Source organism: Rana temporaria, chromosome 2, assembly GCF_905171775.1.
Source record: "Rana temporaria chromosome 2, aRanTem1.1, whole genome shotgun sequence".
NCBI lineage: Eukaryota > Metazoa > Chordata > Amphibia > Anura > Ranidae > Rana > Rana temporaria.
Window position 1 is genome coordinate 54,067,088 of NC_053490.1, and position 25,907 is coordinate 54,092,994.

Sequence of the window (25,907 nt, forward strand, 5' to 3'; positions counted from 1 at the left end):
TACATCTTGTTACTAGGTAATGTTAAGGCCGCTGAACAAGTCTGCCATTAATAACAGTATACGAGTTCCCGTTTAGACTGGAGATCTTCTTTAGTAGGTTAACTACAGAAATGTCCTTTCTTGACAGAAGACCTTTGTGTCAATGTTTATGGTTTGTTTTAAGGACTTGGTGTCTTCACTAGGACGTTCATGTTTGTTTAAAAGAGTTTCACTACCTTGTAAGGATTTCGGAACGCACACTTGTCTTGATAAAATCAAATAGCAGTAATTAAAGTTATTTTCATCACTCCATTTATTGAGATTTTAATTGGACGTTTGTTATAAGTGTCCTTGCTCTGCCCTGGACACATAAGCCTGTATCTTGTTAAGATTCACGATATCCATTTATAGAGTGAAATAGGATAAGAAGATTCAGTCAAAAGCTGCTAATTCTGGTTTGGGTGACTGCTAGCTACTGAAAAGAGACACCTAAGTATATTTTCTGCTTAACCATATGCAGACCAGCGCACGACGATATACGTCGACACAATGGCTCGGCTGGGAATATGGGCATACAGGTATGTCCCCTTTAAGATGCGGCATTTTGGGCACGAGCGCCCGCCGTGAGCTACGTGAGTCCAACCGCGGATACCCACAATCGTCTCACGGAGAGGAAGAACGGGGAAATGCTGATGTAAACGAGCATTTCCCCCTTCTTTCTAGTGACATCAGTGTTGTGTCACACTTAGCCCAGCCCCCACACAGTTAGAACACATCCCTAGGACATACTTAACCCCTTTAGCGCCCCCTACTGGTTAACCCCTTCACTGCCAGTGTAATTTTTACAGTAATCAGTGCACTGATCGCTGTATCAATGACAATGGTCCCAAAATGGCGTCAAAAGTGTCCGATGTGTCCGCCATAATGTCGCAGTCAAGATAAAAATCCATTACTAGTAAAAAATAAAAATAAAGTAGGAGCCTTCTACTTTTATAGCTGGCGCTGCCTTAAATTTAGAGGGTAGTCAGAGATTTAACTACCTCTGACTATATTGTTTTGCCAAGTTTGGGCCTCTGTTCCAGCCGTGGCTGTACTGTGAGCGACCACTATTGTTGTCTGGGGTGTTGGTACCACCCCAGGCCAAGGGTGGCAGCAGTCGAGTCAGGGTGTATTGGGTGTTCTTCCTCAGCAGCCAATCAGTGGGAGTTGATTGCCTCACTGTGCATGCTGGGGGAGAGTACTTTAAGGACAGACGTCATTAGTTCTGGGTCGTCGTCGTCCGTCCCTGGTCAGCCGTCCCACCAACCCCCCGTGAGTGGCCCTCCTGGCCGGGGGTGCGTGTTCAAGTGTTCCTGGCTTCAGAACCACGTTGGTCCGGAGCTGTGATCTACCAAGTAGGCCCTGTAGTTAGGCTGGGTCTACGCTTGCAGAGTGGTCCTGTGCTGTCCGTCCTAGAGGGAGGAAGCCATTTAATGAAGCACCTATTCTGGAGAGCACCGAGCAGAAGGCTGGTACGCTCAGGATAGGCCTTGAACTTCATTGAAGGATGTACTAATACCGAGAGGCCAAGTGAAGGTCGCCTGTCAGTTCTGAGTTCACAAGAACCTATTTCAAGAAGAGATCCGGGTGCTTAATCCTATGCTGAGAGGATTCTGGACCGAATATATCTCCACCTTTGGGAAGGTCTGCAGCAGAGATTTTACCAAGTTCCGTGTGACATCCTGGCTGCTAGGTTAGTGAGAGAGGCCTATGCAGGTGCACAATACCCACTCTGGCTAGAGTGGCGATGAAGGCTACATGGCTGGGAGCAGAAGTGCTTCTGATCAAAGGTTATACACCTGAACCTACTACCTATTACCCTCCCACCTCTTCAACTGCTACTTTTATTCTTTTACCACGTTTGGTAAATAAAGCAAAGAAAAAGCGCAACGTGTGGACATTGAACTCTTTTTTTTTCAGCTCTCATCAAGTACTCTGGACCGCAAAGGAATAGAGGTAACATGCAGACCAAAACAAACCAGCAGCTCCTTCGGGGGTAGTGCTACATTAATAAACATGCCATAAAACTATCCCCTATTTTGTAGACGCTATACCTTTTGCGCAAACCAATCAATAAACGCTTACTGCAATTTTATTTTTTATGTAGAAGAATACGTATCGACCTAAACTGAGGAAAAAATATTTTTTTTATATATTTTTTGGGGATAATTATTATAGCAAAATGTAAAAAATATTTCTTTTTTTTTCAAAATTGCCACTCTATTTTTGTTTATAGCGCAAAAAATGAAAAACCGCAGAGGTGATCAAATGCCACCAAAATAAAGCTCTATTTGTGGGAAAAAAGGATGTAAATTTTGTTTGGGAGCCACGTCGCACGGCCGTGCAATTGTCAGTTAAAGCGACGCAGTGCCGAATCACAAAAAGTGCTCTGGTCATTGGGCAGCCAAATGGTCTGGGGCTAAAGTGGTTAAAAAAAAAAGTTTAGTTAATTTTATTTTCAGCGCAAGGGATAGTAGTTAAGTTCAGTGAGAAGTTTCCCTTGTGCTGGTGGCTGCTGTCATAGTTTAAATCATCCATTCTGTGCCCCTCCATACCTACACACTGGTAACCATCCAGTGCTGCAGGGGTTAATACAGCCGCTGGACCTATTATAGGCCCTCGTCTAGAATGTCGACTATGCCCGCCCTCTGCACCCTTGCTTCATTCTTAGAAGCTGTATTATAGCTTCAATCAATTAAAGTCTATGAATGGAGAAGGTGGACCTTTCCTTCATTCACTTTTTCTCCATGCATAAATCACGTTTCATTGATGTAAGCTGTATTGCAGCTTCTACAAATAGAAGAGAGGGCAGAAAGATCAGGCATAGTCGGCACTCTTGATGATTGCCTATGGCAGGTCCAGAGGCTGTATTACCCCCTGCAGCACCAGAAGATTACTGCTGAGGGAGAATTGGGGAAGAGGAGGCAGAGGATGGAAGATTTCAACTTGACACCAGCACAAGGGACTTGTCTCATTGAATGTAAGTGCTTTCCCTTGTGATGAAAAAAATAATAATTAAGCTTTAAAGCCAAAATCCAGGCTATATTTGGCTATATTTGGGTAATATTTGGGTTTGCAATGGTTTTTAAGGCATACAAAGTGAATTTATAAGCTTCTTGGCTATTTAGAATTATATGAATTGTGCTTGGACTTCAGCTTAAATTACTTCCCAGTTTGTTGAGTTTTTTTAGTGACTCAATAAGAAAGCAGAGTGTTGGGTTTTCCCAGTGAGCAGGAGATCTAAAACAACTTGGTCGGGAGAGTGGGGCAGAGCCATGGACAAGATATTTCCCCTAAAAAAATTAGGAAGCTGTTGGTTTTGCCATCTTGGTGGCATCCAGGTATCAAATAACAATCATTCCAACCCTTGTAGATGTTGTGTCATTGGCGTTAGTCTTAGAATTCAAAGTTTTTGTTAAATTAGAATTCAAATTTGAATAGTTTGTTAAATTAGGATTAAAAAAAAATATTTTGGTCTAAGAGCCAATGGTTGCAACTGCCTGTCTACCTCCTAATGGGACTCTATACAGGATTTCCAAAAATCTACCTCATGCAATGGCCATTGTGAAGGGGTTTTGTTTTCATTGCTGATTTATTCATTTTAATTATTTTACAGAGATTTTAGCAGGTGCAGTGCTTGGCTTCAGGGTCGGGAATAAAAACAAGCCCTGGAAGTCATTTTATACCAGCCCCATAGCAATTATTATACCAGCCCAATAGCATAACCTCATTATTTTGTTGTTCATAAAAGAGAAAACCACACATTTTGAAGAGTATATATATATATATATATATATATATATATATATATATATATATATATAAGACCGACATTAAAACACATAGGGCTTTATGTATATAAGAGCAAACTCCTCTCCAGATGCTGCGGACATGATACAAGAGATAGTCAGAGGTTGCGGACATGGTACAGGAGGTGTCATCTAATGCCCCGTACACACGAGTGGTTTTCCCGTCAGAAAAAAAAACAATGGTTTTCCCAACGGAATTCCTCTCAAGCCTGCCTTGCACACACAAAACTTTGGTGAATTTTTGACTGCCAAGAACACAGTGACATAAAAGACTATGATGAGCCAAGAAAATTAAGTTCAATGCTTCTGAGCATGTGTCAAATTGTTTCCAAGCATGCGTGGGAATTTTGCGGGGAAGGGATTTTTACACACGATCGGAAATTCCGAACACGAAAACGGAAAAAAGAGATCCTGCTCTCTATCTTTTTCCAGCAGTTTTCCTGTTGGAAAAAGTCTGATGGAGCATACGCATGGTCGGGATTCCCGACCAAAAGCTCTCATTAGACTTTTTCCAACAGTAAAACCATTCGTATGTACGGGGCATTAGGCAGGAAGATCGAAGAAAGCCAAGTGTGCTAAACAGTGCGAATGAAGAAATCTCCTGCCCCTGCCCAATACAGTGGCACTGATGTAGTCAATATTCAACTGATAATTTTCAACCTGACTTATTAGATTCCTGAATCAACTTTAGTTAAGCTGGGTCGTGCTTGTAGCGCCACCTATGGCTTGAATTTTTAATGATTCAGCAGGAATTGGCCAAAGTAAAAGTTATAGCCAGCATAACACAGTAACATAAACAATAAAACCTTAGTAACCATAAATGATATTTATTATTGAAACTACTTTTTCCATTCTTGGTCAGTCCCTGGAATTTGGGTACAGATGGCAGTGAACCTTCCTATTCCTGATTTACAGTCCTGTCTGACAAAGTTCCCCAGATTTCCCATGGAGGTCAGCTGTATCTATTTTAGTTTATGCTGAAACAAAGGTCAATGCCCTAAATTCATAAATACTACATTTAGCGCTTCGGGCCTTTTATGTGTGGAGTAGTCAGCAAAGGCAGGAAATGCCTTTTACAGAGGAATGCCGTAACATTGACATTTTTTGGTCACGTGTTTTTCACCAGAAAGTGTACAGTTTTTATTTCACTATGAGGCCCTGCCACAAATCTGTCATCTCAGCTGTAGATTTATCATGTAAGGGGGAGAAAAATCCATATTTTCAATCAATACTTTGTATAGAAATTATGAGCGCCACTTATGTGCCGAGTGAGATTTGTGATACAGGCAGTCCAAGGCGCAGAGGGTTTGACATGGCGTAAAATAAGTTAAAATATATTGAGCCTTTTATATAGAGAGCAATCTGAAGGGAATACCACAGCAAAGAGAAGTTGTTTTCCTGCAAATTGGATTCATTATGTAACTTATTTTGTGCTTTAGCACTCAGCCCGACATATTAATTTACAGTAAATGTCATTGTTCCTCCCCACTTTTTGAGACGAGAAAAAGGAATACCTTATAGTACAAAGTATGTAGGCAAAGGACACACCTGTTGCATCCCTTGTTCCAAAGACCATGGAGAATTCATTGGCGAAAATAGTACGTTATAATATACATAAGAAATAATGGATAAAAAAAGAAGTGAAGAAAACACACCCAGTTTTGTAGCTGAAAAGTGGCAGAGCTCTATTCCGCCACCTCCAGCTCTCACCCTTCGTTCCTACTCCCCACTGTCATTTGTAAAAAAAAGAAGCCTTCTGTATTTACAAGGGACAGCTTTGTTCTCAACGGCTCCCGGATCTAACAGATTCCTGCACACACACAGGGCAGGGACAGATATCCAAAATCTGAGAGATAGAATGATCTCTGTGCAAGGTAAGACAGAGCCGTCTACACAAGGAGGTACTAGAGCCAAATACACGGGTGGTAGAGTCACTTTCACAGGAAGGTACTAGCGTTGGGCCAGGTAGGAGAGAGATGTGAAAAAACTTTGGGGGGTGGAGATTGGGGTTGCCCACTTTGCGTAGTGCACTCCTAAACCCTGTACTCTGTACACAGCACACTCCTGAACTCTGCACTCTGTGTGTAACACACTTTTGAACTCTGCACTCTATACGTAGTGAATCCCTAAACCCTGCACTCTGTACATAGCACACCCCTAAACTCTCTGCACTCCGTGTATAGAACACCCCTGGAACTGCACTCTGTATATAGCGCACCCCTGTACCCTGTACATAACTCACTCTTGAATACTGCACTCTGTACGTAGTGTAATCCTGAACTCTGCACTACTTTACGTAGTCTATTCTTGTACTCTGCACGTAACGTACCCCAGCTACAAATAGCCCTTTAAGGGCAACCATATTGCTGATGCAGCCCACAATGAAATTGATTTTCACACCCCTGTTGTAGATCATGGTTTCAAGTATTTCTTCATTTTTATTTTTACCTGGTTATCCTTACGGTACCGTGTTTCCTGTCCTAGAGTGACAATGGTCACTGTATCTCTGGAAAACCCATGTCATCACCCCTGGGCTACATGCTTCTGATTTGGACTATAGAAAGCCTAGACCTCTCCTTATCTACATAACACAGGAGGTATTTGGAAGTCCACAGACGAGCACTGGGCAGTGTTGGGATTTCAGTGTAGTGGAGGCAGAGTGAACAGGAAGTTACAAGTTTACCACATTTAGTGCAGGAATTACAGCTAATGTTGGCACTTTTGGAACAGGTATAATGAAACACTTTAAATGGTATATTAAAGTGGATGTAAACCCGATTCATGAAATTTGAACTGAGCACATATATCTGCAGTATTTTTAATAAGCTAAGTCTTATAGCTCTCTTCTGAACAGTTCCTCTGTTATCAGAACTCCTGACATATTTTTTGACTTTTTAGACAAAAGCAGCCTGAATCTTTTGTCAAAAGAGGTTGCTAAATTAGAGCAGCAGAGAGCAGGTCCTATTACAAAACAGCTCTGAGAGTCTCTGCCTATGATGAGAGAAGGTGTGTGCCTTTCCTCCAATCAGCAATGTTGGCTATCTTGACTGTATGCCCAGACATCACACTCTGTGTTAACCAGGAAGAGAAAATCTCCTAACAAAATCTGAACTTTCTAAACAGTATATAAATGTGAAGACAGTATACATGTAAAACCTATGTATGGAGGTTTGGTTAATCTCTGTGTATAATCTGAGACTGTTCACTTCACTGGGTGTATGGAGGGTTTACATCCACTTTAATCATACCAAAAGGGGAAAAATAACAGATGTCCAGTGTTCGGTTCCCATACACTTTTAATGATTTTTAAATGAACTAACAAGTGGACTGAAGTGAGATTTTATATTTGCCTGTAGATCCCTTTTAGACTTCCAGTAAATGTTTTTATTGTATTTTTAATTGCCGCACTTTTTATTTTCAGATCCAGAATGCTAATGATGTCCTGATATCACCACTTGAAACGTTTCGCAAGGAGCAGATTGGGGCAGCCAAAGTAAGTAGCTAGCTGCACTCTTCTTCCTTCAAGATGGATGTGTGTTTCCATCAAACTTTGTTTTACCTTATCCAGCCTGCCCAATGGGCTTATTATATTCAAATGTACAGAAAGCATTGTTGACATTATATGGGCAATAACCTGCAGAAACCAATCAGATTTCACCTATTTGTCACATAATAGTCAGAGCAATGACATATTCCTAGTGATTGGTCCCTGTAATTTGCTGCCATTTACATTGTTCCTTGTGTGATTCACTGATGTGAACAAAGTTGTCTAGTTTTTCTAGTACAGATTTTTACACGACTTCAATTATCCCCTTGGTTGTTGGGCAAAACTGGAATATGTATACATATAGTTCAGTGCTCTATAATTTATATAAATTATACTGTTGGCCCACAATCTATGCAGGGAGAATAACGTTGGCTTTTTATGCAGAGCTGGACTGTACAGTCCCACAGCCAACTAAAGAAGAGGTAGCTGCATGTGATCTGAGCTCCAAAGAATCATGTGACTGCTCTTAGTAGCCTCACCCTCTCACTCTACTGCTGGACTCACCCACAAGTGTCTAGAGCAGGCTATCTGAACCTTTTTAACATGGAGGAAACCCCCTGAGCTATGGCTGGCCATACATTATACAATTTTCTCATTCAATTTTCCTTTAGATTAACCAAAACCATATAATATGAAGTCAAACCTAAACATGTTTAATTTGTATGCAATCAGGCAGGAAATTGAATAATAAAATTGTATAATGTATGACCAGCCTAACTTTCAAGTCCCAGGGACATGCTGCTAATAATAAAAAAAAAAATTTGTAATCCGATGATGCATTGATTTAAAAAATACGGCCAACCAAGCCTTCATGTTGATACAGAAAATAATTTTTGTGGCCGGGAATCTTCTTTTCTCTCCGGGAATTTTCTTTTCTTGCACATGCGCGTTTTTTTCTATTACATTTCTCTTACGATTCTCCCATCACTAATTAGAAAATCGTTTTTTTCCGAAAAATTTCCAACATGTCCAAATTTCTCAAATTTGATTGCCGCACGAAAATCGGCTGTTGCTGCAGCCCACTAATGGTGAGATATAGGAGCGGAAATTCTTACGATATGATTTTCGAAACAAAATTATTTTGAAATTCGAACTGTGTATGGCCGGCATTACTCTCTGGGCCCCAGCTACTACTGGGTGGGGAGTGGAGGAAGATCACTCCGCCAGAAAAGGCAAGGAGATAAGCAGGCAGGCGGCTGGCCGGGACTTGAGCCAAGGCAGAAGAACATGCGAGCGGAGCTGAATGGGCATGCGTCCGAAACTGAAAAAATATTACCTCCGCTTCAACCAGCACATAATCATCAGAAAGGGGCACAGAAAAATGGGAAAAAATACCCCCCCTAAGCTAATAGGAGCGGCGGAGAGGGGCGGGTGTAATTCAGTTTTTTTTTTTAAATTCTGCACTGACTGTTTTTGAAATTGGCCCAGCCCCGTTCAAATCCAATCCAGGGACAAAACTGGGGACAAACTTGGTCTGGGGACAGTGTCCTCAATCCGGGGACTGTCCCCTGAAACCGGGGATGTCTGGTCACCCTAATCTACAGCTCATAGTACATTAGTGGTATGGTAACTGGTAAGGATGCTCCCTGCATTTGTGGTCATTAGGAAGAATATTCCCTTACAGATAGGCAAAAAAAAAATCAATGCTGTCATTGGTTACTTATCTACCAGGCAGAAATTGTTCATTGCTCAAGAAACCTCTAGCAACCTCTGGAGGAATCCTAGAGTTCCACAGAACCCTGGTTGAGAAACGCTGCTCTAGAGGTAGACAAAGAAGGCAAATCAAAAATTTTAAAGCAGAAATTGTATATATTTAGTGCTGTTTTTTTGTTTTTTTTTATTGTATTCCACAAGTTTGTTAAAGTGACTGTAAAGTTTCAGTTTTTTTCACCTTAATGCATTAAGGTGAAAAAAATCTAATGGTTACAGGCCCCCCGAGCCCCTTTTTTACTTACCTGAGGCCCGAATCTCCGTGGGCGCGATCCCACGTTGGTTTCCCCTAGCTCTTGTGGCCTCGTCATTGGATGATTGATAGCAGCGCAGCCATTGGCTCCCGCTGCTGTCAATAAAATTAATGACGCAGCGCGCCAGGGGGCGGGGCCAAGCAATACAATTGGCGGCTATGGCCGCCACTGTATCACACGGGAGCATCCCCACAAGCTAACCCCCTTGGGAGAGTGCTTCCCAGAAGGGAGTTTGCTCTTGCGAGGAGGAGCCAAGACAGCCGCAGAGGGACCCCAGAAGACGAGGATTGGGGCCACACTGTGCAAAACGAACTGCACAGTGGAGGTAAGTATAACATATTTGTTATTTTTTTTAAAATCCCTTTTTACCTTTACAGTCCCTTTAAGGTATACATGGCTCAACTTTTGCCATCGAAAAAAAAAATCCTGTGTGTACTGGACCCTGCAGGAACAGAATGAAAAGAGCAAAATTTAGTGGGGAAGGTAAAAACAAAATTGGGTTTAAAATGGCTTCTAAAAGATAGGGAAGATCCTTTTAACTATCCTGAACATAAACACAGTTGAATTTTTGAAATTGAGTCACCTAGGAAGAAATAGAGTGGTAGCTGTTAGTGGCTTGGCTTTCTTTATCAACCTTGGTAGAAAACAAAGCCACTTTTTCGATAAAATTTCCCCAGGGCACAATTCAGGTCAACAAAGTTTCGATGAAGGCGAAATCTGTAATTCTGCATCAAAATATATATTTTTTGAAATTACTCACTTATCTCTAGTTGGCAGACTGAAGTCTATTGCTGGAAGAAAAATAAGAGATTAAGGCCTCATTCACACTTGGCGGAAACTCTGTCGCTACGGAGTCCGCTTGCTCCCGTCGGCTCAGCGGGAGATCAGTCCGCAGATCTCCGCTGAGCCGACGGATGACAAGCTCCTCTCTGCTCACTGAGCGGGGAGGGGCTTGTCGGGCACCGCTGTCTCCTTATGGAGCGATCTGATGAAAACGGACAGCATGTCCGTTTTCATCAGATCTTACCCGATCCGATCCGCATCGATGGATGGGGACGTGGCCCCCATACGTCTGTCTTTAGTGGGTCGGATCGGGTCGGATGTCAGCGGACATGTTTCCGCTGACATCCGACGCTCCATAGCGATGCATGGAGTGGCCGTTCAGGTCCGTGACAGACGGACCCGAATGTCCCGAAGTGTGAATGAGGCCTTAAAGATCTCAGCCCTACCAGAAGATGGTGCTGTAAATTAAATCTTACAAATTGAGGTCTGGAGAGATACATTTAGGGGCAGATCCACAAAGATAACTTACTTTTTTTGGTTTGAATCCTGGAAGAATTTGCGCCGTAAGTTACGGCGGCGTAGTGTAACTCTCGCGGTGTAACGGCGCCTAATTCAAATCGGCGAGTAGGGGGCGTGTTTCATTTAAATGAAGCGCGTCCCCACGCCAAACGAACTGCTCATGCGCCGTCCCTAAATTTCCCGCCGCGCATTGCGCTAAATGACGCTAAATGACGTCGCAAGGACGTCATTGTTTTGACGTGGACGTAAATTGCGTCCATCCCGATTCACGGACGACTTACGCAAACAAAGGAAAAGCTCTGCAATGGGACAGAGACAGCCAAAAAAAGAAACTGACCAGGGGTTGAACCCTTCCCTATTCTATCTAAAACTGAAAGAAATAATAAAAGTTTTAGCTAAACATAAATTTTAAGTTTTTTTTAAACTGTTTTGTGGAACTTTTTTTATGAGTTTATGCCCTTTTTCATTTAAGGAATTCATATAAGATGTAAAGGTCGTAGATAGAAAAGTAGTTATCATTTGTTTCCCTTGGCTTCTATGTGAAACTCTCAACTTGTAGCTTGTAGCTAACTATTTATAGAGAAAGCAGGAAGCACCTAGGTGAGCCGATCGGTCTCGGCACAGCTCGGTGTTTGGCTGTGTCATGGAGGTAATGCCGCAGAACACATTTATAAATGGTCTTTACACTATCTAGGAATAATAAAGGCTATTTGGATGTTTCCGGCCATCGCTCAGTTCCCCCTCTGTAGAGTTATTTAATGTTGCAGCAAAACACAATTATTTGATGTTACGATTGTGAACTTGGCGATAAGTAGTTTAATCATTCCCCTTTGTCCCTGGAGGACTGTACGGCTTAGCAGCCATGCAATGAATGTATATATTTATATGAATGGAAATATTTATCTTCTGCTCTTGTGGAGTTTGATGGAGTGAGTGATTCTAAATCTACATCTACAAGACAAGCCAACGGTCCTGGAAAAATATCCCCAACTATCTCTAGTGAGGAAATCAATCATTAGTCTGTCATTTCATCTTGGCTCTGTAAGCCTCTGACTAGTGGTTGTTAAAGCAGCTCTTCAGTCATTTTTTCAACTTTCCATCTATTAAATCTTCTGCCCTTGTTGTTTTAACTTTGGATAGAAAAAACATATTTTTCTACCAGTAAATACCTTATACAGCCCACTTCCTGTTTCTTGTTCAGTCATTAGCCTAGGCCAGTGATGGCGTACCTCGGCACCCCAAATGTTTCGGAACTACATTTTCCATGATGCTCAACTACACTGCAGAGTGCATGAGCATCGTGGCAGATGTAGTTCCAAAATATCTGGGGTGCTGAGGTTCGCCATTACTGGCCTGGGCTTATGACATCATACACAGCTCTCTCTCACTCTTGTGAGAGTTTGCCAGGAAGGAAGAGTGGATGAGTCATAAGAGGACCAATGAGAGCTGCAGAGCTAGAGGTGTGTCTGTGTAAATTCAGGAAGTGAACAGGAAGCAGCTTCAGGTGCCCACAGTTAAAATGGCTGGAGACAGACTCAGTGGAGGGAGATTTCTGCAGCATATTTGGCAAGTACAGAATCACAGTATATATAAAATAATATGCAAAGTGGTTGGAGGGAATGGCAAAGATGTTTTTTATTACAAATTATGTGAGCAGACTGCAGTTCCTCTTTAAAGGGAAGCCTTAGACATTTTAAAGAAAATCACTAAGGGCCAGATTCTCGTAGTTCGCCGTATCTTTGCGCGGGCGTAACGTATCCGATTTATGTTACGCCTCCACAACTTAGACGGGCAAGTGCTGTATTCTCAAAGCACTTGCTCCGAAAGTTGCGGCGGCGTAGCGTAAATAGGCCGGCGTAAGCCCGCCTAATTCAAATTTGGAACAGGGGGGCGTGTTTTATGTAAATAACTTGTGACCCGACGTGATTGACGTTTTTCACGAACGGCGCATGCGCCGTCCATGGAATATCCCAGTGTGCATTGCTCTAAAGTACGCCGCAAGGACGTATTGGTTTCGACGTGAACGGAAATGACGTCCAGCCCCATTCACGGACGACTTACGCAAACGACGTAAAATATTCAAAATTCAACGCGGGAACGACGTCCATACTTAACATTGGTACGCCGCATGTACGCCACCATATAGCGGGGTAACTTTATGCTGGGAAAAGCCTAACGTAAACGGCGTATCTGTACTGCGTCGGCCGGGTGTACGTTCGTGAATTTGCGTATCTAGCTGATTTACAAATTTCGATGCTTAAATCAGCGTACACGCCCCTAGGGGCCAGCGTAAATATGCAGTTAAGATCCGACGGTGTAACAGACTTACGCCGGTCGGATCTAATAGAAATCTATGCGTAACTGATTCTAAGAATCAGGCGCATAGATACGACCGCCCACACTCAGAGATACGACGGCGTATCTCGAGATACGCCGTTGTATCTCTTTTGAGAATCTGGCCCTAAATATACAGATAAAATTCATATATATGGCCTCCTGCACACTGTCCTTAAACGGTAAGAAATCTGTAAAATGAACTTACACAGGGTTGTGACAATCTCCCGTTCTGAGCCCTAGATTAACCGCATTAGGGGTCCAGGGCTTAGAAATCCCCACAGCTGAATCTCCAAAATGTACCTACAAAACGGACTGAATCTCCAAAAGGACAGTTGGCACTGTCACATGGGCGGCGCTGACCAATCAGAACCCACGTAGCCTGTCTTGTCAGCGGGGAAGAAGTAGCGTGAATGTCGAAGGGTTTTCTAAGCCCCGGACCCCTGAATCGGCTATAGCAGGACTCAGAACAGAAGATCGCCATGCAACAGGTCAGCGGGACTGGGGGGGATGAGGAGGGCACCCTGTGTAAGTTCACCTTACAGATTTTTCTGTAAATGTGAACTTACACTTTAAAAAAACACTACTTTTTCATAAGACGTCAACCCGGATCGAAGAATGGCCCGCTATTTGGCCAAGTTGTAATAGCTATCCTAACTGGCCTAACTCCAGCCAAAATTGTATTTTTGCTTTCGCTTTTTATTTTCGCTTTCAACAGAGTAGAGAAGAGCTACAGTATGGCCAAAATTCTTTCTTTTAGTTTTAGTTAAAGTTGGAAAGGGCTTAAAACCGGAAGGATTTGCCCCCTTAATGACCAGGATTTTTTTTTTGCAATATGGCACTGCATCGCAGTTAACTGACAATTCCACGGTCGTGCGACGCTGTACCCAAACAAAATTGATGTCCTTTTTTACACACAAATAAAGCTTTCTTTTGGTGGTATTTGATCACCTCCTGTGGTTTTTATTTTTTGCACTATAAAAAATATTTTTTTTTACTTTCTGCTATAATACACATCCCCCAAAAAATAAACAAATTTATAAATCAGTTTAGGCCAATATAAATTCTTCTACATATTTTTGGTAAAAAAAATTGCAATAGGCGTATATCGATTTGTTTGTAAGGCCCCGTACACACGTCCAAGAAGTTCTCGGCGAGCCAAGTTTCCTCATTGACTAACGAGGAAATAGAGAACATGTTCTCTATTTGGCTCGATGAGTTCCTCGTCGGTTTCCTTGGCCAAAAGTGTACACACGACCGGTTTCCTCGGCAGAATACGGCTCCCATCGAGTTTCTGGCTGAATTCTGCCGAGAAACTCGGTCGTGTGTACGGGGCTTAACGGAATAGATTTAGGGACTTTTATTTTTTATTTTTTGTTTTTACTGGAAATGATGGTGATCTGTGATTTTTAGTGGGACTGCGACATTGCGGCAGCCAAATCTGACCCCAAATGACACTTTTTGGGGACCAGTGACATTATTACATTGATCAGTGCTATAAAAATGCACTGATCAATGTAAAAATGACACTGTCAGGGAAAGGGTTTACACTAGGCGGCGATCAAGGGGTTAAGTGGGTTCCCTAGGCGTGTTCTAACTGTAGGGGGGATGGGATTCCAGGAACATGACAGAGATCCTGATCCTTGTTCATATCACTAGACAGAATGGTGAATCACCTTGTTTACATAGGCAGTTCCCCGTTCTGCCTCTCCTTACCGTGATCGCGGGTAGCCGATGGACATCGAGTCAGCGGGACCCGTGGGCATGCTCCCACGCCTGCTATGCTCCTTGCACGGACCAACACACAGGTACGTTGATTTAAGCAGGACAGTCGACCTGCCGCAGTATATCTGCGTAAGCTGGTCGGCTAGTGGTTAAAGGAACACTAAAAGGCAAAATTTTTTTTTTTTTAAATAACAAACATGTTGTACTTACCTCCACTGTGCAGCTCGTTTTGCACAGAGTGTCCCCGAATCCGGTCTTCTGGGGTCCCTCGGGGCTGTCTCGGCTCCTCCCCGCAAGAGCTAACCCCCTTCTGGGAAGCACTCTCCCAAGGGGGTTAGCTTGTGGGCACGCTCCCGTGTGATACAGTGGCGGCCATAGCCACCAATTGTATTGCTTGGCCCCGCCCCCTGGCGCGCTGCGTCATTAATTTGATTGACAGCAGCGGGAGCCAATGGCTGCGCTGCTATCAATCATCCAATGACGAGGCCACAAGAGCTAAGAGAAACCAACGTGGGATCGCGCCCACAGAGATTCGGGCCTCAGGTAAGTAAAAAGGGGGCTCGGGGGGGCCTGTAACTATTAGATGTTTTTTCACCTTAATGCTCGCATGAAGGTGTTGAGTCCTTGCGGGGGGGGAGGCGAGACAGCTGCCCCGGGACCCCAGAAGACAAAGTTCGGGGCCACTCTGTGCAAAACAAGCTGCACAGTGGAGGTAAGTATAACATGTTTGTTATTTGAAAAAAAATATCTTTAGTGATCCTTTAAACTGCACAGGGGGGTTTTCACTGTCAGGGCAAAAAGGATGTGGCACTCCTTTCCAAAATTGGTAGTGGCAGCGGGGAGTATGGGTATTTTTAAAAGACTTTTGGATGTGTTACTGAAAGAATACAACATACAGGGATATGGGAAATAATTATAGACATTGACACACGTACACCTACACAGGTTGAACTGGATGGACTGTTGTCTTTATTCAACCTTACCTACTATGGGCCAGATCCACATACATTTGGATCGGCGCAGCGTATCAGAGATACACTATGCCGCCGTACCTTACCTGGCGTATATTCGAATCCTCGGCAAGTTCGCGCCGTAAGTTACAGCGGCGTAGTGTATTTCTGGCGGCGGATTTCAGATTGGGCAGGTTGGGGGCGGGTTTCATTTAAATGAAGCGCGTCCCTGTGCCAAATGAACTGCCCATGCGTCGTCCCAAAATTTCCTTACGCAAAAAATAAAAAAATCCGAATTTCGACGCGGGAACGACGGCCATACTTAAAGGGTCACTAAAGGAATTTTTTTTTTTAGCTAAATAGCTTCCTTTACCTTACTGCAGTCCTGGTTTCATGTCCTCATTGTTCGTTTTTGCTTTTAATGTTGCTGTAAATCCTCTCTGTTTTGGACACTTCCTGGTTGCCTGTTTCCTGATAACCACAGTGCTGGGAGATTTCTCACGGTGGTCACTAATGTGATTATTGTGTGTAAAACGAAACTGGATTGGTGCTGAGGAGTTTTAGACAAAGTATCACTGCTCTCTATTGGCTGACTGCCCTCTAGTGGCTCTCTGTACATCAGAGAACCAGCAAACAACAGCAAAAACGAAACTACACTGCAGGCACATTATATGATTGTTTTTTATCTATTTTTTAATCATTTTTAAAAGGAATCAGTTAACTATTATGTCTCTATGCCCTGTAAACAATCATTTCAGCTAAAAAAAAAAATTCCTTTAGTGACCCTTTAACATGGCAAGTCTATCTATACGCCGCAAAATACCAGCTTTAACTATACGCCGGAAAAATCCGACTACAGACGACGTTAGAAAATGCGACGGCCGCGCGTACGTTCGTGGATCGTGGTAAATCGCTAATTTGCATACCCGACGCGGAAAACTACGCAAACTCCACCCAGCGGGCGCCGAAGTATTGCATCTAAGATCCAAAGGCATACGAAGACGTACACCTGTCGGATCTTACCCAGATGCCGTCGTATCTTTGTTTGAGGATTCAAACTAAAGATACGACACGGGAAATTTGAAAGTACGCCGGCGTATCAGTAGATACGCCGGCGTACTTCGTCTGTGGATCTGGTCCTATGTAATTATATGTATGCTATAACCCTCCTACTGTGAGCTGCAGTGTCTGTAAGAGGGAACGTGTGAGAGGGTAAAGAAAGTTTTTTGTTTACTTCATGGGGCTTGTGCATCACATAGTATCTGAAGTTGGGACTTCTTTAGACCGGCATACCGGAGCCTTTAGTTGTACTTTTAGAGTCTCGTCACAGCTGGGTCTTCTTTGACCTTCTATACCACTATTGCCAAAGAAGACATTTCTTCAAACATTTTTAATGGTGCAAAGTGTGTCTGCAAACCCAGACAGTCTGTGTCTCCCCAGGCTTGTGATAGCTTAGCATGCTGGGACTAGCTTAGTAGTAGCTGGTGGGACATAGTTTAAGTCTGATTTATTGAACCAGGGACACCAAAAATTGGTCACCACAATGATTTCTAGGAATCCTGGGAACTCCTGAGGGATGAGACTGGTGAAAAGTTTCCTTATTTGGTCAGTGCATTTGGTTGCACCACAGCTGGTATTATTGATGAGCTCATCTCTGCGTAGGCCAAACTCCTGGGTTCCTTTTTATCCCCATCCTGCCTGTTAAACATTATTTCCTTCAAGTGCCCCTTGACCTTGACTGACATTCAGCGTACATCAAAGGATACAGAGGCGCATTTAAATACTACTGAAAGAAATAAAGCAAAATTGGACTTTCTTTTTCAAGCCGATATTTTGTGGCTTTTCGAAAGCGATGGGTTCCTTACATTCCTTCATTGTAATTGGTGTTTTGCAATGAAAGCTTCAATTAGAAAATGAAAGTATTGGACAATTCAAGGTTGTCTAATAAGCGGAACAATTACCTGTTAATTGCAAAGCTTAACTAAAGCTTTTACAGGGAAGGAAGAGGAAAAAAAAGTTATATATAGGTCAAAAGTATTGGGACACCTGCCTTTCAACGTACATGCACTTTATTGGCATCACAGTCTTAGGGGCAGATCCACAAAGGAAGTACGCCAGCGTATCTACTGATACGCCGGCTTACTTTCAAATTTCCCGCGCTGTATCTTTGTTTTGAATCCTCAAAACAAGATATGACGGCATCTGGGTTAGATCCGACAGGCGTACGTCTTCGTACGCCTTCGGATCTTAGATGCAATTCTTCGGCGTCCGCTGGGTGGCGTTCCCGTCGTTTTCCGCGTCGAGTATGCAAATTAGCTATTTCCGACAATCCACGAACGTACGAGCGGCCGTCGCATTCTTTTACGTCGTCTCTAGTCGGCTTTTTTCGGCGTATAGTTAAAGCTGCTATTTGGTGGCGTACTCAATGTTAAGTATGGCCGTCGTTCCCGCGTATAATTTTAAAAAAAAAAATCAGTTTGCGTAAGTCGTCCGTGAATCGGGCTGGACGTAATTTACGTCCACGTCAAAACAATGATGTCCTTGCGACGTCATTTAGCGCAATGCACGGCGGGAAATTTAGGGACGGCGCATGCGCAGTTCATTCAGCGCGGGGATGCGCTTCATTTAAATGAAACACACCCCCTACCCGCCCAATTTGAATTCCGCGCCCTTACACCGTGAGAGATACACTTACGGTGCAAATTCTTTCAGGATTCAAACCAACAAATGTAAGTTACGGCGGCGTAGCGTATCTCAGATACACTGCGCCGGGGCAGATCTTTGTGGATCTGCCCCTTAGTCCGTAGGTTCAATGTTGCGTTGGCACACCCTTCAAAGCTCCCAACTGTCCCTGATTTGGAGCAATGTCCCTCAGGCCTCGTACACACGACCAGTTTCCTCGGCAGAATTCAGCTTCCGACCGAGTTTCTGGCTGAATTCTGCCGAGGAAACTGGTCGTGTGTACACTTTCGGCCGAGGAAGCCGACGAGGAGCTCGGCGAGGAAATAGAGAACATGTTCTCTATTTCCTCGTTGTTCAATGGGAGCTCTCGCCCCGCCGAGCTCCTCGGCGGCTTCAGGGCTGAACTGGCCGAGGAACTCGATGTGTTTGGCACGTCGAGTTCCTCGGCCGTGTGTACGAGGCTTCATTCCTCCTCATTTGCCCCTCATTTTGGTCTGATCTATATAGTTGTATATAAAATGTGCTTTTTATCTTTCAAAACGTGTTTCCCAGTGCTAAACCTTTCTTCCAATTTCTAAATTGCTGCAAGTAAATATAAAGAAATAATAGTAGTTAAAGTGGTTGTAAACCCTCGATTATAACATTCTTGAAAAAATTAGCACATAACACAAGCAGCTGATCGCTGCATGTGAAAGTTTACTCACCGCTGTCATTAGCTGTAAATAATTTTTTTTTCGTTTTGATGACGTCACCGCGCTTGCGCATTGTAGCCCCGCAAATCTGGCCATTTGGAGCTAGAATGGCGATTTCTATACCCGGAAGCATTGAGAAAAAAAAACGCTAGCCAACAAGTATTTGCGGGCCTCGTTTTTTTAAATAATACATGTAATAAGCATTGCAATGACCTTGGCTAATAGAATAACAAAAAATAGAAAAAGTAGCCAAGGGTTTACAACCGCTTTAAAGAAAAGCCCTTGTGATTTAACCACTTAACGACCGCCGCATGTACATATACGTCCACAGAATGGCACGTACAGGCAGATGGGCGTACATGTACGTCCCTGCCTTTCCGCGGGTCGGGGGTCTGATCGGGACCCCCCCCCCCCCCCCCCCGGTACATGCGGAGGTCGGAAATTGTGTGGGAGCGATCCGGGATGAGGGCGCGGCTATTCGTTTCTAGCCGCCCCCTTGCGATTGCTCCCCGGAGCTGAAGAACGGGGAGAGCCATATGTAAACACGGCTTCCCCATGCTTCACTGTGGCGGCGCATCGATCGTGTGAACCCTTTTATAGGGAGACTCGATCGATGACGTCAGTCCTACAGCCACACCCCCCTACAGTTGTAAACACACACTAGGTGAACCCTAACTCCCCCTTGTGGTTAACTCCCAAACTGCAACTGTAATTTTCACAATAAACAATGCAATTTAAATGCATTTTTTGCTCTGAAAATTACAATGGTCCCAAAAATGTGTCAAAATTGTCCGAAGTGTCCACCATAATGTCGCAGTCATGAAAAAAATCGCTGATCGCCGTCATTAGTAGTAAAAAAAAAAAATTATAAAAATGCAATAAAACTATCCCCTATTTTGTAAACGCTATAATTTTTTTGCGCAAACCAATCGATAAACGCTTATTGCGATTTTTTTTACCAAAAATAGGTAGAAGAATACATATCGGCTTAACCTGAGGAAAAAAAAAATTAAATATATTTTTGGGGGATATTTATTATAGCAAAAAGTAAAAAATATTGCATTTTTTTCAAAATTCTCGCTCTATTTTTGTTTATAGCGCAAAAAATAAAAACCGCAGAGGTGATTAAATACCACCAAAAGAAAGCTCTATTTGTGGGGAAAAAAGGACGTCAATTTTGTTTGGGAGCCACGTCGCACGACCGCGCAATTGTCTGTTAAAATGATGCAGTGCCGAATCGCAAAACCTGGCCTGGGCCTTTAGCTTCATTTTGGTCCGGGGCTTAAGTGGTTAATGAACCTTTTTTTGGGGTTAATTCTCCTTTAAGGGAGTGTGGCAGGGGGTGTGTCCTATGCCTACATACGTTTGCTAGTAGGTGTCCCTCATTCCCATTTCAAAATATTGGGAGGTGTGCACCCTTTGTAGCTATTACAGCTTCAACTCTTCTGGGAGGGCTGTCCACAAGGTTTAGGAGTGTGTCTATGGGAATGTTTGACCATTCTTCCAGAAGCTCATTTGTGAGGTCAGGCACTAATGTTTGACAAGAAGACCTGGCTCGCAGTCTCTGCTCTAATTCATCCCAAAGGTGTTCCTTCGGGTTGAGGCCAGGACACTGTGCAGGCCAGTTAAGTTCTTTCACCCCAAACTTACTCATCCATGTCTTTATGGACCTTTCTTTGTGCACTGGTGGGCTGTCATGTTGGAACAGGAAAGGGCCATCCCCAAACTGTTTCCACAAAGATGGGAGCATAAAATTGTCCAAACTGTCTTGGTATGCTGACGCCTTAAGAGTTCCCTTTACTGGAACTAAGGGGTCAAGCTCAACCCCTGAAAAACAACCCCACACCATAATCCCCCACTCCACCAAACTTTCCCTTGCTTTTTTCAAAATGAAAAAAAAAGTTTTGTCTATAATTCTACTTAAACACATTTTATACAAACTATTTAGCACTACAAATAATACTTGGTGGGTAGGAAGTGGAGACAAGGGGTGACTCGGAATAGGGAGTACCTGTACCTATTATCTAAAGGAAAATAAAGTCAAGTATCTACAGTATCTATCTATCTATCTATCTATCTATCTATCTATCTATCTATCTATCTATCTATCTATCTATCTATCTATCTATCTATCTATCTATCTATCTATCTACTACCACTGTGGTCTTCATGAAGCCTAAAAGGTAGACTTACCCAGGGACCAACATTGAATATGCAGCTTGTGCTATAGCATAGGGGCCCAACAGTCATGGAGGGTCCTTCCAGGTCACCATAGAAAGTGTACAGTACAAGTTCTCTTGGAGCCCAACCCCAACATATGTGACTAACGACTAACACACTGAATGTCCCCCCCCCCAGTAAATATGCTCAATTGTTTAGTGGGTATAATGGTACAGAGAGCATAATGAGTGATATTTTGTGGTATCAAAACAGGTAAAAAGGTGATCTGCACATTGGAAGATCCACAGTAAATATCAATCTGCAGAGAGGCCTTATATATACCGTATGGGTATTATCAGGGTTTTCTTTCTCAGAGAATAGGTGCAGGAACTCCTCCTTTATGAGTCACCCCTTGACTCCGCCCTCTACCCACCTCCAAGCACTGTTCTTTGGTTCCACCTCCTACCCACCTCCCAGTACCACCCCTTTTAGAGAATACAGAACCAAGTAGAATTTTATAGTGCTAAGTATTTTGTATGGAATTTGTTAATGATAACAAGAAAAGCAGTAAAATGGATTTAGCAACAATGGACACGCCAGTGACAATACACTCCCAACAGCCAGCATCAACAGACCCTCCGGCAGTCAGCAATACTAGACCCCTCTCTCCAGCAATGATTGACCCTAGCAACAATGCAACCCTCACTGGCAACAACAGACCTCAACAGCAACAGTAATCCCCCCCCCCCTGCAAAAAGAAGTCCCCTCCAGCAACAAAAGATTCCCCAGTAGCCAGCATTAATAGAGCCTCCAGCAGCCAGAAACAAAGACAAGGGGGCAGATTCACATACAATTGCATGGGCGCAGCGTATGTGAGATACGCTACGCCGCTGTAACTTACTTTTGAAAGCTTTGAACCCAGAAAGAATTTGCGCCGTAAGTTACGGCGGCGTAGTGTATCTCTCGCGGCGTAACGGCGCCTAATTCAAATCGGCGAGTAGGGGGCGTGTTTCATTTAAATGAAGCGCGTCCTTGCGCCGAACGAACTGCGCATGCGCCGTCCCTAAATTTCCCGCTGTGCATTGCGCTAAATGACGTCGCAAGGACGTCATTGTTTTGACGTGGATGTAAATTACGTCCAGCCCCATTTACGGACGACTTACGCAAACAAAAAAAAATTCTTTGAAATTCGACGCGGGAACGACGGCCATACTTAACATTGCGTACGCCACCAAATAGCAGCTTTAACTATACGCCGAAAAAAGCCGAACGGAAACGACGTAAAAGAATGCGACAGCCGCTCGTAAGTTCGTGGATCGTCGGAAATAGCTAATTTGCATACTCGACGCGGAATACGACGGGAACGCCACCCAGTGGACGCCGAAGAATTGCATCTAAGATCCGAAGGCGTGCGAAGACGTACGCCTGTCGGATCTAACCCAGATGCCGTTGTATCTTGTTTTGAGGATTCAAAACAAAGATACGGCACGGGAAATTTGAAAGTACGCCGGCGTATCACTAGATACGCCGGTGTACTCTCTTTGTGGATCTGCCCCCCCCTTCTTTAAAGTAAATCCCTCCCTGCAGCATAAGACTCACTCAACAACAATAGATCCCCCATCCTCAGCAAATAGATTTCCTCCAGCAACATCAGATTCCCCAACACCAGCATCAATAGATCCTCCAGCACCCCTTGCCATTACATATATTCAGTTCTGGAGGTGCCGGAACTGCATTCCCCCACGTTCCTGCTGAAAAAAAGCCCTGGGTATTATTATTATACAGGATTTATATAGCGCCAACAGTTTACGAAAGAGCTTTACAGTATCACCAAAAGTTCTGAAGGAGGTGTAATAGTTTATTTCTACATTATTGTTTATAGTCTGTTCTCTACTAGGCTCACACTTCCTGCTACAGTTGCCGAAATGAAAATATCGGGGAATCTCTACATACTGGCCACAGCAAGGCCAGAGCTGGGAATTCTAGGGCAGAGATCTTCTGCTGGAGTCCATAAGAGAGATAAGAACAGGGCTCAAGTCCTGCGGGAACGCGTGGGAACGGAGTTCCTGCACTTTTTTCACAGCAGGAACTCCGTTCCCTTTTCAGGACTAGAGCAGCCGAGAGCAGCCGAGCCGCCCGAGCCAATCCTTCACTAAGCGGCGATGACCAGCTCGAGTCACTGTCAGGGGCAGGCGAACCTTAGTAATCCTTTATGTTACTGGCCACTTCCTGTATATGGATTTATCGGGTAGTGTGCGGGTATTCCGTCACTTCCTCGATGCCGCGATGTCTCCTGGGAGCTTTTGTCATTGTTCCCAGGAGACATTGCGGAGGTCTGCCGCAAGTTATCGCGGGATTTAGAAAGAACCTGCTTCTTTCTAAATCCCACGATAACTCACGGCAGACCTGCTAAAAAAAAAAAACATGCAGTTTAGTAATTATGCGCGAATCATTTATTTATTTTTGGTGGGGGAGTGGATCTTGGGTGGGAGTTCCCACACTTTTTCCCTAGGACTTGACCCCTGGATAAGAAGTCAGTGGGTGATCAAACTCGCCTGTCATTATTAAACAGACTCAGGTGTCGTGTTCTTTTGTGTGTAGATGACAGGTTCACTTTGAAGCAGGAGCACGTAAAAAAAAACAAAAAACAGATATAGTTTTTCTTCAAAGATAAACAGTTTTTCCACTTTTTTTGCAGTCTGTTACACTGAACTGCACATGACCCTTTGTAATCATCTTGGTTTAGTATCATGATACTTATAAGATCAGAATCAAAGCTAGATAATAATATGAAACTGGGATTACTTATTAAATCGGGATACCGCAGCCTGGTGTTATCTCAGCTTAATAAATAATCTGAAAAGTATTAAATGTAATGAGGCCTCCATGATACTCTATTATCCGCCATTGGACAGAAACATATCTCCAGCCTTTCTATTAGATGCTTTATGATTTGAAATAATTGAATAACACAGCAGATATAATTTGAACGACTCGAGCAAAGGTCAACAATAATGATTAAATCAATGTTTATATTAAGCACTAATAACTTAATGTATTTTTTGTAGGTAATAATGTGATTTACTGATTGTTTTAAAGGGTCTGAAAGAAGGGTATCTAAAACCCATTAGGCTCTAGTGCAAAATGTTAGCAGGGACCCATCTTATTGTAAGACAGAAGGCTTTGGTGGGCCTGTTCAGACATTTTTAATGAGGGAAGAGTTTGTTCTTTCTTAAGGCGGTCATACACAGTTAGAATTTCGAAATAATTTTCTTTCGAAAATCGTATCAAAGAATTTTTGTACGAATTTCGCACCGTTAGTGGGCTGCAGCAACAGCCGATTTCCGTGCGGCAAACAAATTTGAGAAATCCGACATGTTGGATTTTTTTTTAAAAACTAACGATTTTATGATCAATGATGGGAGAATCGTGTGAGAAATGTAATAGAAAAAAAACACGCATGTGCAAAAAAGAATATTCCCGGAGAGAAACGAATATTCCCGGAGAGAAACGAATATTCCCGGCAACATGAATATTTTGTCGGCCGAATTTTGAAAATCAATGGTGGCATCATCGGATCACAAAAAAACGAACTTTCTGATTTTGAAAAGAAAATTTGTTCGAAATTCGACCGTGTATGGCCTGGGTTCCCAGGAATGGGTAGCACACTTCAAGGGGGATAGGCAAGGTATGGTCTATGTGAGGCTGGCCTGTTTTAAATATTTACCTGCCAACACGTACCCCGCCACTTGGGCTTCTCCTATATGCTTGATTAAGGGGCCTTGCGTGGTCCCGAAACATCGTTTTTTGTTTTTTTTTGCTGTGATGTGATGATCAAATAAAGCATTAGTGCTTTTTTGGAGATCCTTGGTGAGTTGGTTCCATATTCTTTGCTCTGAGCGTTTTCAATCTCCAGCCAGTAGTTGCTGCAGAACCCACTTAAAGGAGTGGTTCACCCTAAAAACAACTTTTTTATTATTACACTCCCCCCCACATTACAATACGATTAAGGCTATTCATTTTTTTTTATGCTGTACATACCTTTGTACAGCATATTCACCCGTGGCATCCGGCTTGCGAGTCCCGCGGGAGTGGGCGTTCCTAACATGTCTGTGATTGACGTTTGACCAAAAACGAGCTCCCCCCGTCGCGTAAGCCGCGTCACAATTGGCGAAAGGAGCCGAACGGCGATGCGCATGCGCAGTATAGCGCCGACTCGCCGTTCTGCTCCTTTCGCCAACCGTGACGCGGCTTACGCGACGGGGGGAGCTCGTTTTTGGTCAAACGTCAATCACAGACATGTTAGGAACGCCCACTCCCGCGGGACTCGCAAGCCGGATGCCACGGGTGAATATGCTGTACAAAGGTATGTACAGCATAAAAAAAAAATTAATAGCCTTAATCGTATTGTAATGTGGGGGGGCAGTGTAATAAAAAAAAGTTGTTTTTAGGGTGAACCACCCTTAACTGACAAATGTTTTCCAGAAACGTATGCATTGGGAATTTTTCTCTGGTCCTATACTTGCTGCCCACCCCTAGACACAGTGCGCCAGAGTATTTCAGCACTGCAGCCCCTCTATATGGGCAGAGTAGTAAGGAACATGATTTATTCTCTACATACTGTATGTAATGATCAGATTCCCAGCCAGCTAGGAAAGCTTTCCACGCTGTTGCCGTCAGCCTGAATGCCCATAATTGGTATCCGCCTTGGAAAGGAATATCTC

General features: G+C 43.4%; 1 protein-coding gene across 1 annotated transcript in view; it reads left to right on the forward strand.

The window, feature by feature from the left end:
* Positions 1 to 25,907, forward strand: part of ARHGAP42 (Rho GTPase activating protein 42) — a 520,987-nt gene that overhangs the window by 323,312 nt on the left and 171,768 nt on the right. Inside the window, exon 4 of the mRNA XM_040340188.1 lies at positions 7,249 to 7,320. Coding sequence (XP_040196122.1) covers positions 7,249 to 7,320 — 72 coding nt within the window. The remainder of the gene's footprint in view (positions 1 to 7,248; positions 7,321 to 25,907) is intronic.